The 17,293-nt window shown below is 36.0% G+C and overlaps 1 protein-coding gene across 1 annotated transcript; it reads left to right on the top strand.

The window, feature by feature from the left end:
- The first annotated feature begins 5,034 nt into the window (after positions 1-5,034).
- On the top strand, positions 5,035-7,014 carry LOC128240385 (protein toll-like). The gene has a single exon (XM_052957018.1). The coding sequence runs from the start codon at positions 5,344-5,346 to the stop codon at positions 7,012-7,014; it is 1,671 nt and encodes a 556-aa protein (XP_052812978.1). The 5' UTR covers positions 5,035-5,343.
- The last annotated feature ends 10,279 nt before the right edge of the window (positions 7,015-17,293 follow it).

Genomic DNA, 17,293 nt, shown 5'->3' on the forward strand with positions numbered 1-17,293 from the left:
ATGTCAGAACAAGCCCTTTGTGAGACTCGAACCTTCGACCTCCCGCTCCGTAGGCGGACGCCTTAACCACCAGGCCACGGAGACGGTATATGTTGGATAATGGCCGATTGTTCCGATTGTGGCAGCCTTAAGAGATCCTTTTTGGCGAGTACATCAAATACATTCTAGAGTAGTCACGATAATTAAGATAATTTTTCGAAGAGAAAGTATGTTGCGCTTAAATGCCGTTTGAAAAGTAATTCATTGACGGTAGGTGTTTAATTGCTGTTGGTGTATTTGTTTACGGCTCAAAGTTCACCAACAAACATACAGTTATAGAGGAACACACAACACCGCAAGAAAAAAAAACAATACAGACACAAAACTACAAAGACAAGCAGGCTATTCAGACAATTAACGATGTCCCTGTTTTAAGACTCGAGGTCAAAGCCTACCACATTCTACTCGAAATGGGTCAGTAAAACAAAAGAGCGCACCGTTTTTTTAACTAGTTAAAGATGCACGCTTACACCCAAATACGTTTTACCACTTTTAATACAATTATTTTGATATATCGAAAATGATGAATAAATGTCGAAAACAATGGTTCCTATGAAGATACGGAGTTTAATTTGAAGGAAAGGGGCAGAAAAAACGGTATTTCTACCTTATGAAACGATCATTTAATATTTTTTCGAGTCCAGGTTTTAAATACACAATCGTGTTATCATTAATTGATATTTTCCATAAATACCTTATTTATTAAGTAGTTAAAGGCTATGTTTGTTATACATGTATGTGTATGCATTGATTTTGAATAAGATCGTCACTCTAAACAAGACCATTTCAAATGACGTTATAGCCAATAGCTGAATGAAACCACAGAAAAGCTTATTTGTATATCTGTTATTTCAATGACCCTTGATAGACTTGATCTACATTGTAAGGTTCATCGATGCACATTGGTACAAATAATTATTGTTCACAAGTAGAGTGTAATGTTCAGCACTTAAATCAATTGGTTTATGGCACCTTCAAAACATGAAAGTGTTAAAAGTACATAATTTTCATTTTAATCATATTGTCTGAACATTGTTAAACAATATAAACGATGGCCAAAATAGAAGTTATGGTGAATTAAACATGCGTATAAATAGTAATCACAAGATCTTTATGTTTGCACCAAATACCTACTCTGATAGGTATGCATACAGCGTAATAGCACTACATTAAATCACATAAAAACCTATATTAGGCTTTTGAATTCAAATGTATTGGGTTTTAGAAAAAGTAATTAGATACAAGGTTACTTAATGTAGATGAAGCAATACATTGTACCTAACAATGCCAAAAGTATACCAAATTAAATTGTAGATTTGCGGTCTTTTTCTTCAAACAGCCTGTTTCAAAAAATGTTACAAATTTGAAATTAGAAGTGTCGAAAATAACATCGAACACCTGGTATCCATACCATTGAATAAGTAATGTACCGTGTTTCTAGAACGTTATATTAAAGTTTGGCAACAACATTCTTGGAGAAAAATGACTGCAGGGGGTCCGTCAACCAACCGCTATGGAGGAAAATAACTGACATTTACGATTTAAAATTACCATGTACAGTCAATGCTCAGGCGATAATTGACTTTAACAATCTTTCTGAAATATGAAATAAGGGTAACATACGGCTTTTGAATTAATAAGGGCATTTAGAACTGATCGTTTTACATTATGATGAAAGAGCGATTTTCTTTCTTATCCTAATTCCCAATAATTAAACTGTGAATTTAATTATGGTTCACAAAAGTGCATGGAATAAACTAAAACATGTGCGTATTGATACTCGAGTATATTACCACCAAATAATTCATATTTCTTTCAGTATGTACATAATGTAAACAACTTAACTTAATAAAATACTCAGTCGTTACGGAGGAAATTAAGTTTGCCTTTTATCAGTTCAAACTTGGAGTCACCATGCTAAACAGTCGCTAGTATAACAATGGCAAATATGGATTTAATTCATCGGATACTCTTAACACTATACCTTAACTTAGTATGTACATGTTTATTCAATTTGTAAAAGATCACACTATTCTTTCAATTAATTATATGGTCATTGAACAGTTCAATGCATATGCCATCGGCTAAAGATATAACAGTACAATGTTGATAGCACCATCTCTGTAACAGTAACCAGAAACTTTGCATCCCGTTTGAATATGCAATGTTACAACAGTTACGGAGGAGTGCATGTAGCAAAATAGAATGCTTATTGTTTTCCCATGTTTTATATCATATTCCTAAACCCTATCGTGATCCATAGTATTTGCCAATTCATTAATTGGATGTTAAGTTCAGTTTTTACTTAAATTCATCGTGTAGCTACTTTGGGATTGTCCATTAGGACTAACGTGTAAAAAAAAAACCTACAGTGCATGTTAGCCACGATTTGTTTCACATGAAGTCGAAAACTTCATACAAAACCAACACTACGGTATCATATATGCAAGCTACAATTAAAGAGGACATTATTTCCTTCAATTTATATGTTTTAAATTTGTGCATTATTTTATAATAGGCCTCTCTCTGCTCAGTCAGTGGCTGCTGTATGCATATAAATAGCCGTTTGGAATCTGTATGTTCAACTAGAAAATAGCGTTATGGAGGAATACCAAAAACAATGTTCTGTTACAAATTTAAGTGTAGTGCAAAGGAATGTTATGGGAGGAATAACCGTGTTCGGCGACAAAACATGCGATTGTATCTGTAAGCTCAAATAAGAGAGAACATTATTTTCACCAATGCTGTGTTGAGGATATGGATACCTTTATGGAGGAAAAACGTTATATGTGAAAACAATTCTTTAAATCTATCTGATTAATTTTTAATTGGTTCAATATTTTACTCTTTATTTTGGGTGTCATTTTGCCCAGTCAGTCTGCTGCATGCATATACATGCACATGTCGGTACCTGTTTGTCAAAAAAAAACAACACGTTATGGACGAGTAACAGAACCATTTGTATTAAACAAGCATGTGTATTATGCTCTAACATTACAAAACGTACAAGTTTTCTTCTACGGCATGTTAAAGTGTATTTCCGTTAATTTTTGGTTAAGTGCATGTGATTTAAATCCTAAGAGAATATCCAAATGTGCTTTCCGATTATAACCACTATAAAAAGTGAACATGGCATTGTTTGACTGAATAATTTACAATTTGGATCCAATTGTATTATATTGAAAAGATTTGATTTGTAGTATGATATGGACATGTCATATTAATATCGTAATATATTCTAGAATTTTACATGGCGTCTTGCAAAATAGCTACACTAGCACGAAATAAAGTGACTTCAGATTCAGAAAGATGAGTTCAAAGTCGCTTTTAATATGCCAGTATTTTATTGAAGACCCCATTCATAAAAACACAAATATTTGTATGAAGGCAGTATTTTCACAGATTTATAAATATTGATATACTGCCGAATTTGGATCAGTTATTTGAATATGGCTGTCCATAACTGTACCCATGATTAATCGGAATTTCGAATGGAATTTTGCAGCTAATTTATTTCGGGTTTATACGCCAGGGATATCTTAAACACAGAATTTATGCTCTTAATTGTAAAGAACTTTAAGTGAGATGGAAAGTTTTACTAAAAGGATGTTACGTTTCGCCAGCGCCTTGGTTGTATGTGGAATGGCTTCGTTGTATTTTATAAATGTAACCTGCGACGCTTTTGATGACCTTGCACCGTGTTTTGATTATGGACTAGAATACGAAGTTGAAAACCTGACTACAGAGAGTGAAAGAAAAATCGTTGTGGCGCTTGCTTTTAAAGCAAATCTGTCCTCAACAGAAATTCGCTGTTACATTAATGTTAATAACACAAATGAACTTGTTCAATCTTACATCAAAGATGTGGAAGAAAATTTGAACGAGACAACAATCGATATGAAGGTAAAATACAGTGTCATGTGTAGCGATAATATGACCATCCTTTTTACCGGTAACTGTTGCGGGACAGTAGCCCGTATATCGTGGGATTTTGTTTTTCGCCAGTGTACAATGACACTCAGCGACTTATACGGTGCCTTTTTACAAGGATTTAACGAAATAACAATTCTGGATTTAGTGTTTACTGAGTTAATTGTTGATGGAAATTGCTTTAGATTTTCAAGTGCTAGTCGCATAACTATAGCAGGACTGTTGACGTACAGGGCGCTGTTTGATATTTGTGAAACTCGGTTCTACGCATCCACGTTGGTAATACATGGGTATCTTACCTTGATGACTATCAATGCTTCGCAACTGGCTGAACGTTTTCCTAATGTGGAAAATTTGCATTTAAGAAACGTACGTTTGGTTGGTGATTTGCAGTTTCCTTGGAAGAGCTTATCACTACCAAATGACACAACATCAATCGAATACGATAGTTTGTTTCTTGAGATCTTAAACAGTACTTGTGAAGAAATCAGTTTTACATCACCGATCGCAGTGGTGCTTATTGATAAAAGCACTTTTCAGTTTCATGAAAGCAGAAATATCTCGGCTTTTTTTGAGAAAACAAAGGCAATCAAATTGACTCTGAGTAACATTCACTTATTTCCCTTTACCGATTTGACGATATCGGGATTGAGGACATTGGAGGAACTATACCTTAACGGAAATGGAATTATTATAATTAACGGAAGCACGTTTGAACACCAAGTGAATTTAAAATGGCTAGACATATCTTATAATAAGATACAGCACATACCAAAGAATATGTTTAGGTACATGCTTCGACTTATTTATTTAAATCTTGAACACAATCTCATACGGACTTTAGAGTATGATGTTTTTGATTCAATACTTAGTACTATTAGGTACATATATCTTAACAGCAACCCTTTGAGAACCATACCACAGACACAATTGTATTCACCGACGCTGCAAATACTCGATGTTCATGATTGTTCACTAAATGACGAATCAATGGAAATCTTAGTTAAAGGTATAGACAAAGATAAGTTAAATATACGTAAGGATGTATATGGTAGTGGCCAGGACTACTGTCCCCGTACAGTTTTCGATATTTCACAAAATAACATTTCTGCTTCAAAACCGTTTGCTTCGACAAGATATGACCAGCAGAAATTTTATACATTGCTTTCAAGATTACTCGTCAAAATCAATCCAAGTCCGATAATTTGTAATTGTATTCCTGAGGTTAATTCTAATCCTATTATTACAAGTTACTATTTTTATCTTAACAACAAATGTTCAAGTACGTATCAAAATCTAACTTACCCACAACTCGATTGGCTTTGCGAGTATCCTAGTGAATTTCGAGGAAGACCAGTGCACACAATAACCGAAATGGAAGAGTATTGTAAAATAGTCCACGAAGACTGCCCGGATAGATGTACATGCTTTAAACGTACTTATTCGCCAACGATAATAATTGACTGCGGAAATGTCAATGTTTCTTACTTGCCGCTAAGTTTCAACACGAACTTTTCTATTGAAATGTGGTTTCGAAATTCATCCCTGAAGGGACAGTTAGACAGTACTGATTATCTATACAAAGTTAAAGTCATAGATATTTCATATAACGCCGTGAATAAAATTACGGATGCTTTCTTTGATAACCTCATATTTGTAGAAACAACCAAGCTCAATAATAACGAGTTACAAACATTACCTACAAATATTGCTTCCATAAACGCTACAAGCATATCTGTGAGTGGAAATAACTTTGTTTGTGATTGTACGAACAAGTGGTTCAAATACTGGTTGTTGGAGGATGAACACGTTGTAGCTGACTGGTTGGAAGTGAAATGCACAACCGTTAACGGCGAAAACAAGCAAATAATAGCTGTCCCTGACTCGCTATTTATCTGTAGAAGTGAAGTAAGATTCAGCGTTAATGAACATGTTGTGTTTCCCTCCGTTATAATTGGATCGACACTGTTTGTCATTGTTATTCTTGTGGCATTGACCTTTGCTTTTAGAGAAAATGTTAAAGTCTTCATGTTTTTGTATTTTGGTATTCATCCATTTGACAACCGGCTTGATGGAAAAAATAGATATGACGCTGCTTTGATATACTCTGTGGAAAATAAACATACAGCATCCAATATATTAAAAGTGTTAGGAGAAAAATACAAAGTTGCTGATGTACACATGGATGCAGTTGTAGGAATGACGATTTTTGACAGTATGGACTACCTTATACTTTCATCTAGAAGGGCACTCTTCTTTATAAGTGAACATGAACTATTAAATCCATTCACAATGCATGCATGGCGTACCGCCTATAAACATGCACGAGATACTCATTTTGATTTTATAATTCTGATTGCAAAAGACCAGAATTTAGAAAGATCTGGTCATATCCCTGCGAGTCTTTTACGATTTATCAACCTTCGAGGTGTGATATCTGTTGGGACAAAACTCTTTAAAGGTCACCTTGAATATAAAATGCCAACACATAGATTAAAGAATGATGACGAAACTCATATTGAGCTCGAACATGTTCAAGAGGACAAGAACGTCCTTATATATCATGAAAGGGACGACCCATATGAACAACTTGCGGATCAAGAGATTATTCCAAATCTGAATGAAAAGGGAATTCTTGTTAAATGGCTGATTTGTGAATTCCAGTTTGGAACAGATATTAGATACGAAATATTTGAAATATTTAGTAGGACTGACAGATTGATATTCATACTTTCAAGACGAACTCTTCTTGACAGTGAGAGCATGTTTATACTGTCGTCAGCAATCACTCAATCCCGACTCCAGAAAGGAATATTTCTCTTGTTGTATGTTGTTGAAGAAATAGACGAAAACTCAAGACTTGTAAACGGAGACTTATTGGAGTTTTTAAGACAAAACATCTACTTGACGCATGAAGAAAGACACCCTGTTGAAAAGCTATATGAAGCTATTAGGTTTGAGCAAGAAATTGACGTGAACAGAGACGATTCTGAAAATTCCGTTGGTGACGGTGAACATGAGGATATGATAGGAAATGCAGACTAAAAAATATTATGTCATCAAATATGCGCTGTAAATGATTCAACTCCCCACAATCGATAAAATGCTTTATAGAAATAGACGATAATTCAAGACTTGTAAACGGAGATCTTTTCGGCTTTTAAAACAACGTATCTACATTTCGCATAAAGAGAAAAACATTATTGGAAAGCTATGTGAAGCTATCAGGTTTGAGCCATCAGTTGATGTGAATCAGGATGCTTCTGAAAATTTGTTTGATGATGGTGAAGATGGGGGGATGATAGTAAAGGCAGATTGATTATGAGGGAATGATAGCAAAGGCAGACTAATAATATTTTCCAATATACAATTACGATTTAAAAATTAAAATGACTAGTTAGTACAATTATACAATTACCTGACACAGTACAAATGATAAAACTGCTCCTAATTTGACAAAAATCAAAATACTGTCATGATTAGAGACGATAATTATGTACATGTAGTTGTTATAATACCGTTATTAACTTATAATATTTCAGAAAAATGCGTTTATTATTTAAGGAACGTGGTTTGGTTAAAACAGTGTTACATGTGTTACAAGAGCTACAATAGTTAGGAATTTGCTCATTTTTTTCTCAAGTATTGAGTCACATGTTGTGTTATGTTGTGTTCCTACTGAAGTAATAGTAAATACACTGCTAATATTTAACATAGAAAACGGAATGTTTAACATGCATAGCTGCAGGAATATTTTGTTCAGATGTTGAGAGTGAACATCGAATTGTTGCAAGAATATGCTTTTTCAGTTGTTGAGAGTGAACATTGAATTGTTGCAAGAATATACTTTTTCAGTTGTTCAGAGTGAGCTTTGCATTGTTGCAAAAATATGCTGTTCTGTTGTTGGGAGTCAGATTTTTCCATTGTTTCAAGGATATGTTGTTCAGTTGTTGGAGTCATTTTTGCATTTTCTGGTGTGTATACAGTTGACATGAATACATTAAAACATAAAAATAATTGTTATATGTTGTATATTAATTAACATTTGTCTACTGATGCGTTTGTTGACGTTCATTGCCCTCGAGTAGGCGTGGTACCAGCATGCACGATTTCCTCAGGGTGTGCATAAAAACGCAAATACCCTCTAAGGGCATATTTGCTACTAAAGCTGGAGTTGGGGTCATTCTGTTAGTGACATATAGATCAAACACCAATTTCCTTGAGGGTAAATTATGTCATATGAACGCAAAAACTAAATTGCCCCTGAAGGTAATCAATGTCATATTAACACAAATACTGGTATGCCCCCGAGCATAGTTCGTTTTTTTGCATGGGTTCACGGAACGTATTCGACAAAAAGACGCAATTCCTCGGCAACATGTGTTAAAAAATGACTGCAATGTTTTGAAGTGACTATATATAGACATCAGCTGGTCCCAAGTTAGGTAAACGCAGTATTTCCTCAAAACAAGCCTAGTATTGTCAATACCAGCTAGTATGCGGGCGATAATACATCAAATTACATGATTTAAACAATAAAAGCAACACTCATTCCCATGTCTTAGCTAGATTTACCCGTTAAAAAAAAGCACACAATGGTAACCCAGTTAAAAAAAAAACGCAGATGGTTTTCCCAAACACATTGCAAGTCTATGACCGTTTCACACACTAAACGGCCAATAAGGAATTTAGCAACTCGCTGTCATTTTCAGTTTTGTTAATATCTTTTAAAAGTTTCCATCGATCAATTTCATCACCGATGTTGATCTGTCGGGCTCCGTGTGTACGTTGTTTTATTCAACAGTATTCCTTGCACTATCGTTCTTTCGCGACGCCTTCATGTGTATATTCTGGTGACTGCCCCTTTAATGTCATGCTTATGTCCGATTAAACTATGCAGGATTTTATAATTGAAAAAGAAAAAAACAACATATGTTTTAGGTATACATGTATTTAAAAAATAATAGCCTTAATAAATCGTTTTTTTTTAAATTATTACATACGCGGAACATGTCGGCCATTATCCAACATTTGTTCACCCCGAAAGCCTACCTGAGATTGCCGAGTCGTTACAATTGGGACTAGAAAGTAGCCATACTCAGCTTTACGATCTTTACTAATGTGGCCAAGACGCTAGCTAGTTGAACGTTTTTTTTATACTTGAGCTCGGGCGAATGTGTGGAGACTGTCTTGATAGCTTCCCATGTGAACATACCATTGACAAGCGTTGTTTTATCGGCTAAAGCGGCGATGGCATCATACAAGAGCACCAATGCTATGTTTACAGATCCGTTTCCTAAGTTCTTGGTGGCCATGAAGTCATCTAAATGTCTTAGCGCAGTAATTGTCTTTAGTGTAGATAAATATCCTTTTCTTCTTTGATGTGATATCATTGACAAGCGATATTTTTACGACTAAAGCGGCGATGGCATAATACATAAGTACCAATGTTATGTTTTCAGGTCATATAACGTGCTCGGTTTATATCATCGATATACGGGATACAACATTCCGGGTTTAAACCGGTGCTGAGTATGCCACTTTCCCTGTACTAGTCTTTTAATGCCATGCACATGCAAGGGGTAGCTAGTGGTACCACCTTTTAACGTCTTGCTGTATGGCGGGACTGGGGTTTGAACCCGCGGACTTTTTGCACCCGTAGCGGACGCATAATCACTAGGCTAACCGGGCGATTCTTATTTGCGTACGCGCACACTCACACACGCACGCACACACGCACACACACACACACACACACACACACACCAAACCACACGCACCAAATTGTGACGTTTTATCTTAATCTGTGACATTTTAATACTAGTTACGTTCGTTTTCATTCCTGCACAATATGTATTTCTAAGTGTTCTCGGAAACTACGTGAACATAAATGGTGAGCATTACACTGATCGAATCGAGCAAATATACTACTGACATTTGCATGTTCATCACCCCAGATACACGAGGTAAAATTTCCATGAGTTTAAGCCAGAAACGAGTAAACCATTTCCATGAACACACTTCATATCTAACTTCAAAAACAACTCAGAACGCTACTAACATTTCAAGCATTTCATATTTATACTGATTTAAGCACTTGGGCAACCAAATTAAAATTAAAGAACGGGAAAATAAATACTAATGGATTGATATAAAATACTTCAAAACGTCGAAATAAATAAACATCACTGATTAAATTATGCACATTCTCATAGTCTCAAACTTAAAGACACTGAAAATCTTTCATTTAAATTGTCCTTTACGTATCCATCCTTATCTGTTTCACTCGACCAACAGCCATGTCTCTTAAACATTCTATCTTTCACACCACTATTCGCGGCAGCTGTTGCACCGTCCGACCTTCGTGAATGTAAACAGTACTTCGAAACATCCGTGACATGAGGTTTAATAGCGTCCAAAAACAGTTCACGCAGATTAGTATACCGTGTTTTATCTTACTCAAATTGCAGAATACAAAATCATCATTCTTAAACTCGCACCAATCTATTAACTTTATAACATTTTCAACAGGACACACTTTTGTTCCAGTTCGGGCTTTGATAACCCATGATCCATCTCTATATTTATCCGTTTTACAGCTTTCTATAAACAATGACACATGTGTTTCATAAAGTATAATATCACATGTTATAATGCTTAGTAATTCCGAACTACGCAAAAACCCTGAAAAGGCCACCAAACAAGCGCATATAATTCGCTGGTTTTTGATAGTTTTATCTACGTACAAAGTATCATAAATATTTTCTAAAATATCGACAGTTAAAGGTTCTTTCCTAACTTTAACCTTTCCTAGAATCCTTTTAGCCGATTCAAGAACATTAGAAACCATAGTGGAATCTGTAGGAGATTGTAGGTCTACCAATTCATGAAACCATTTAATCGAATAGAAAGCAGTAATCACAGGACTAGGAGTATTCGCGGTTTGAATTAAAGACATTAAATACAAAGCAACCGATAAAGCTTTTGCAGGTAAAGTGTCCCCAATCCCGATCCCACTACACAATGCCCACTTTTTGAATCGTTTGAATGCAGACTTGTATTTGCTATTGGTACTATCCGCTCTGGACTTCTGTAGTAGGTCCGGGAGAAGGTCCACCTTATCTGCCAGAACCTCCGGAAGGTCATCTGTCTCATCCTTATGAACCTGGAAAAATAAACGTGTATAAATACCAACTGTAATACAATATTGATCTCAGCAAAACTAAACTGTCAAAATGCAACAAGTATTCATACATTCGGAACAAACAATTCATAATAAACATTACTGGCGATGTCACCATACAATTCATAATACCGACATTATACTTTCGGTAGTATTTAAGACATCAATGTGTATGAAACATATCAGTTTCATTGCTAAAAGCGATGCCGCCGAGCAATTCACAACATAACTGAGACTCGGCCGCGTTTGCGCAACATTATGCAACTCGTCTGGTTGCTATAAAACTATGCCGCTTTGCTGCTATACTCCGTACATCCCATGTACAACATGCCTTATCAGACATAACTTTCAGCCAGTGCCGAAATATACTTCACAAGGGAGGCAATGCAATATTTTATACATAGTTGTACAAACTGCATTTACAAACCTTTGCTGAAATCAGCTTTTAAAGCAATCATTTTAAAATGCAAATCTTTGTTGCCAAAAATGCCACTTCCATTCTTACACTTCACATAATATTCCTTCTTTATCGGCAATTCAAACCAGTCAATTACATTACTAACGAAATTTCCATTCGGACATATTAATGGCCAAAATACAGCTGACTTCCAACATGGTACATCAATCACACCCGACGCTTTGTCAACTATCTTTTTGTTTAAAACTCTCAGGATAATAGAAATGGGTGGAACAAACAAGCTAAATGATCCACTCCAGTTTTCTGTAAACGCATCAATGCCAGTACATGATGGTGTCCAACATCTGGAACAAAACGTCTTTTACTTCGCATTGTGCTCAGACGCGAACCAATCTACCTCAAAAGTGCCACATGTTAAGATTTGGCACTTTTGAGGTAGATTGGCTTGTGTAACAAATGCAGTGTTTTAAACGAAAGTCCCCAGTCATCATAATCTACAATTCTTGAATAATAGCCAACTTGTTTTGATCTCTGGGAACCCACTCAATCTCTAGAAAATATGGACTTATCCATACATATCTTGAAAATTTCATAAGCAATACCCTGTAGCTCAGGTTTCATAGAACCTATGACGACTATGGAACTTACAGACTGATTGTCAGTAAACCACCTTACCCTTTGGTTTTCAAGAATGTGCAAAATTTAAAGCAGTACTCTATACTCTGCAACTACTTCCCGCCATGTGGAGGACTTTTGGCACTCATTCGCAGACCACATACCATGCGAAATACCGTTAACCGAGTTTACCTCGTCACCACCGTAACCTGTAAAGGTAGCATCTGAATAAACGGTTTTTGAGCATTTGTGTGAATCAAACATATTCTTACTATTTAGTAAATGCATGTTAGCTTGCCAAAACTTTAACTGTTCGATGCTTTCATCCGACAATTGTATGTACGACTCCCAGTAAAGAGCTTTAAGAACGTCTACATTCAGATTACGGGTCATGATTTGGGAAACATGACCAATGACAACGGACATAGATATTAACTGGCCAACTAAACTGGCAATTTTTCTGACGTGCACATTCCTATGTTGCTTGACAGAACATAACATATTTTCTATCGCTTCTTTTGCCTTATTTAAACGGCGATCAGGAATATACAAAATCCCAACCATTGAGTTCAATAAGACGCCCAAATATTCTTGAACTGGTACCCAAACACATTTCGTAGCATTTGGTACAAACCCAGACCTCAGCCTTAAATTTGTTGTCCCACACTCAATGATTATCAAAATTATAGGAACACCCAAATCCGTCATCAAGAAACATGAACACCAGTTTTCCTCCCCCCTCCATTTTCTTACTAACGGGCGTGTTACTTTGGAAAAATGTAACATGAACTTGACAATCCAAACGGAAGAACTAAAAACTTATAAGTCAAATCAAATTTAATCATGTAATAACCTTTGCGCAAAAATAAAAGAGCCACCTTGACATCTTCGTACTTAACCGACTGCTTCCAAAGATGTTTATTGACAACTCCTAAATCAAGTATTAATCTCTTTTTACCTGAATTGTGTACATAAACTGTCAGAGGATTAACAACATAAGGTGCACTAACACACTTTTCGATCAAATTTCTGTCTAAAGGATCCTGAATCGCTTCAGATACAAAATCAGGCTCCAAAATAGCAGATTTGTTATTCTTATTGAATGATTGAAAAGGTTTCGAATAGAAGGGAATTTTATACCCATTCTCTAATACATCTAATATAAAATCAATACAAACAATATCTCGCCAAAATTGAACATGCTTTCATAACCTGTTCCTAACGTTAATATTCTTTTGACCTTGTTCATATTAAAAAAATCGTGTGTAAATGTCTCAAAGTCATAATTATACTCATCTTTCAAAACTGAAGAGCTAACGGAACCAGAACTCTCATTTTCGGACTGCTGACTGGTCCCCGGATGAGGAGGTTTTTGCAGTGTCTGGACAGTTTCTGCGGAAATGACTGAAATCACCACAGGCAAAACAGGGTCCCGTGGGTCCGGAAGGTGAACCGGCGGCGAATCCTGATCCGTATGAAGCTCCAGGGGCCTCGAAAAAGCTGGCCCCTGCTGACTGACTGATGCCCCGACGGCCTGACGACGGAAGCAAGAGCTCACTAGCAGGAGCTGACTTATCAGTAAAAGCAGGAACGTACATGTAGTAAGAACTTTGGCCCAACGACCTGCCGCGTGAAGAATACTTTTTCATCTTGAGAGCACGACTCTCCGCCTTGTGAATTTTAGCCTCATCATCCGAGTCACAGGCTACTGGATTACTTTCATATTGCCGGACTGTTTCCCAGCCACCGGCAAAAGAGTCAGCGATGCGAATAAGTTTGTTGCGCTTATGCAATTTGTCAAGAAGTTCATTGAGCTGCTCCTGACAATATTTTGCATAAAATGCTCTGACGCCCAGAGTTACTGCTTGGCGAAATCTTCAATTTCGCTAATGAAATCAAACTGCAGTTTATTGCCCTGACATTTTCAAGATATGTAATTTCCTGATTTAAATTTCTTTACGTCATAAGCAACACTCGCTGAATTTCCACGAACTTCGTCTCCAAGAGATAAATTGTCCTGCCTCTGTTGCTTAAGCTCAGCTAACACTTGTTCGAGCGCATTCTGGTCAGACCGGTTTTCGTCACTAGCCATTACAGGTACCGTATTATATCATGCATAGGACGCACTTTTTTACCCCCAATTATCGTCTTAAAAATTGCCTGCGTCCTTTCTATGCTATTAGAATTTCATCTGTTTTTTTCCATTTCAGGTCGAAAATATCGGACCGGGGAAAAACGGGGTAATAGTAAGTATCTGTACTGCGTCACCGAAGAGAACAACTGACATAGGTAAAATCACGCAAGTTAACACACGCAGAAATATATTGAATGTTTACTTTAAAATGATTTATTGAGAAATAAATTGAAAACAAACACGAGTGTTTACTTTTTTACAAAAGGGACGCTACTGACAAAAACTCGATGTGAGTCAGCACTTTAACTGGATTGAGTTATAACGGCAACGGAAAATCGGGAAAGGAGATATTTATCAATTAATCGTTGTTCATGATTTTAATGTTTCGATATTTTACAAAACATTTTGTTGTATGTTACTGTTTTAAAAAAAATAATAAAGGAATGTGCATAACGCAAAGAAGCATTATTGTCACTATCAAATCTTTTCAAATGTGCGAAGGTGTGAAAAACACCCGCTGTCTGTCATTAGAAAAACATCAATAGAACAAACTATTGCGATGGTAATACCGTATTGTTGTTTGTTCGCACTTTACCCGAGGTGCCTTCTGCTGGCAACGCTAATTACCGACACGCAATAATTATGCTGACATGCTTTAATCCGCGCAGCGACAAGCCTTATCAAAACAATCATTAGTTTTGACAATACACAGTTTTGCAACGGTTGCAACGGTTGACTGTCATTCAGAAGGCATGTCGGGAGATGCAACGGTTGCAACGATTGACTGTCAGTCAGAACTAGTCTATTACAGCATTTGTACAAGTCTTATATTATGCGTGAATGTTCGCAAAATGTCAAGACATATATCATTGTTGTGTACGCTTAATTACCGAAATACGACGATAATTATCGAAATACACAAGACACTTATCGAAATATGCCTTATATACAATTTTTGTTTGTGTTTTTACTTCAATATATATTATAAATACTTTACCAACCTCAATTTTTCGGCTCCGATTTTGACATTTTTCCGCTGCGTCCTATCTTATATATTAAGGGGTTTTACCCGTTTTCTCGACATTTTTTTTGCCTGCGTCCTATCTATGCTAGTGTCCTATACATTATATAATACATGTACAATCGATAGAAAATGTATTGAAGTAAACACGTCGACTGCCCTATGCTGAATGACAGTTCCACTCAATTCCTTGTGCACGAAACCTTCTTTTATCCGCCACCTACCGGATATTACGCTACATTCTAACGGAAATTAATTTTTCTACTAATTCATATACATTCAAACTTAGAAAAGTATAGTGTTACACGTTAAATATGTCCAGAATCATGCAAAGGAACTACCAAATACCAGTGTATGTATATCTTTATTCAAATATTTATTTATTATATTACTTAAAAATAAATCAGGTTCGGAAACGTCATGGAAACTCTTATCGATACGGCGACATGTGATTATTAGGCGGTTTTGATTAACCGCCCAATAACTTAGTAGTAGAGCAAAAAGGGCTATGATCTGGGTTTCGTTAACTCTGGTGATTTCTAGACATCGGCCACCTCTAAGTCATGCCTCTTATGTCATTTAAATACAATTCCCACTGCGGGGCTAAGCCATATTGCGTCCAGTGAGCGCGGGTAGTCCTTTATAAACACTAAAATGAACAAGGCGGTTGCGTATTTCACGTCGGTAATCCTGCGACACAAAATAGATACATACATAAAACCCGACTTCCAAGGAGGTAAGTTCGAATCCAAAATGTTGTGATAAACACGATACCTTTGCATCTTTGCAAAGATTATAAACTCATAATTGCTCCTTGCTCAATCAGTGTTCGTTTAAACTGCATTTATTTTACAAACGATGTGAAGAAAGCTTTATTAACTCATGTTTTGTGATTCTCGTTGGCACAATGTTGTCCGAGAGCTCGTTCTTGTTTACTGAAGAAAACCAGAGTACCCTGAGAAAACCCACTTGCCCGGTTGAGTTACAACAAACCAAACACATATACGCCCGGAAAATCGCAAAATCGGACAGCCTTAGTTTTTGTTGCGAAATTGACAAAATTCCAGTACTGTAATAAATCAATGCCAACAATTCAGTGAAAACATTAATTTCAATAGATGTTGGATAACACATTAGAGTGTATTGGTTCGACATAATGTGTACAATTTACAAAAGTTTAACTATTAAAAGTCAAAATCACCACAAAACGTAACAGTCTCATGTCAATGCAAACTTGTATACAATAATATTGAAATAACAGATATAAATCATTAGGCACAAGCAATCCACTTTATAATTGTATAATTGTAGATTGTGAAAAGGTCATATACTAGACATAGTGTTGCATCTGTGCACGGTGAACCCTCATGCATAATTGGTGAACACCCATGCATATCATTAAATAAAAAATACAAATGATACATAAAACATGTGATGCTTAAATAAAACCAAACAATACGTAAGGACCAAACAATGCACAGTGTATGTGCCAAAAAGACAATGAACAGGAGAAAAGGGAAAACAAACACTTGTACCACTAAGATATCCCACAATTCTCAAACTAGCATAAGCAATAAATGACGGGAGTAATGTTTCATAGGAAGGTTAACTGGGTTCTATGCAAATAACTTAACACTTGTCAAACCAATTAGGGGCAGAAGCCTAAGGCACAAACTATAATCAAGTCGCATGTCAGCTGTAAAATAGCTTTTTAATTTGTATTTACTATCATATTGTCATCTTCAACGTCATCAAAAGAGTTTTCAGAATCATCTCTGTCCACGTCGATTTCTTGCTTAAACCTAATAGCTTCATATAGTTTTCCAACAGGGTTTCTTTCTTCATGATTTATGTAGATGTTTTGTCTTAAAAACTCCAATAAGTCTCCGTTTACATGTCTTGAGTTTTCGTCTAGTTCTTCAACAACACACAACAAGAGAAATATTCCCTTCT

This window comes from Mya arenaria, chromosome 7, assembly GCF_026914265.1.
Source record: "Mya arenaria isolate MELC-2E11 chromosome 7, ASM2691426v1".
Classification (NCBI taxonomy): Eukaryota; Metazoa; Mollusca; class Bivalvia; order Myida; family Myidae; genus Mya; species Mya arenaria.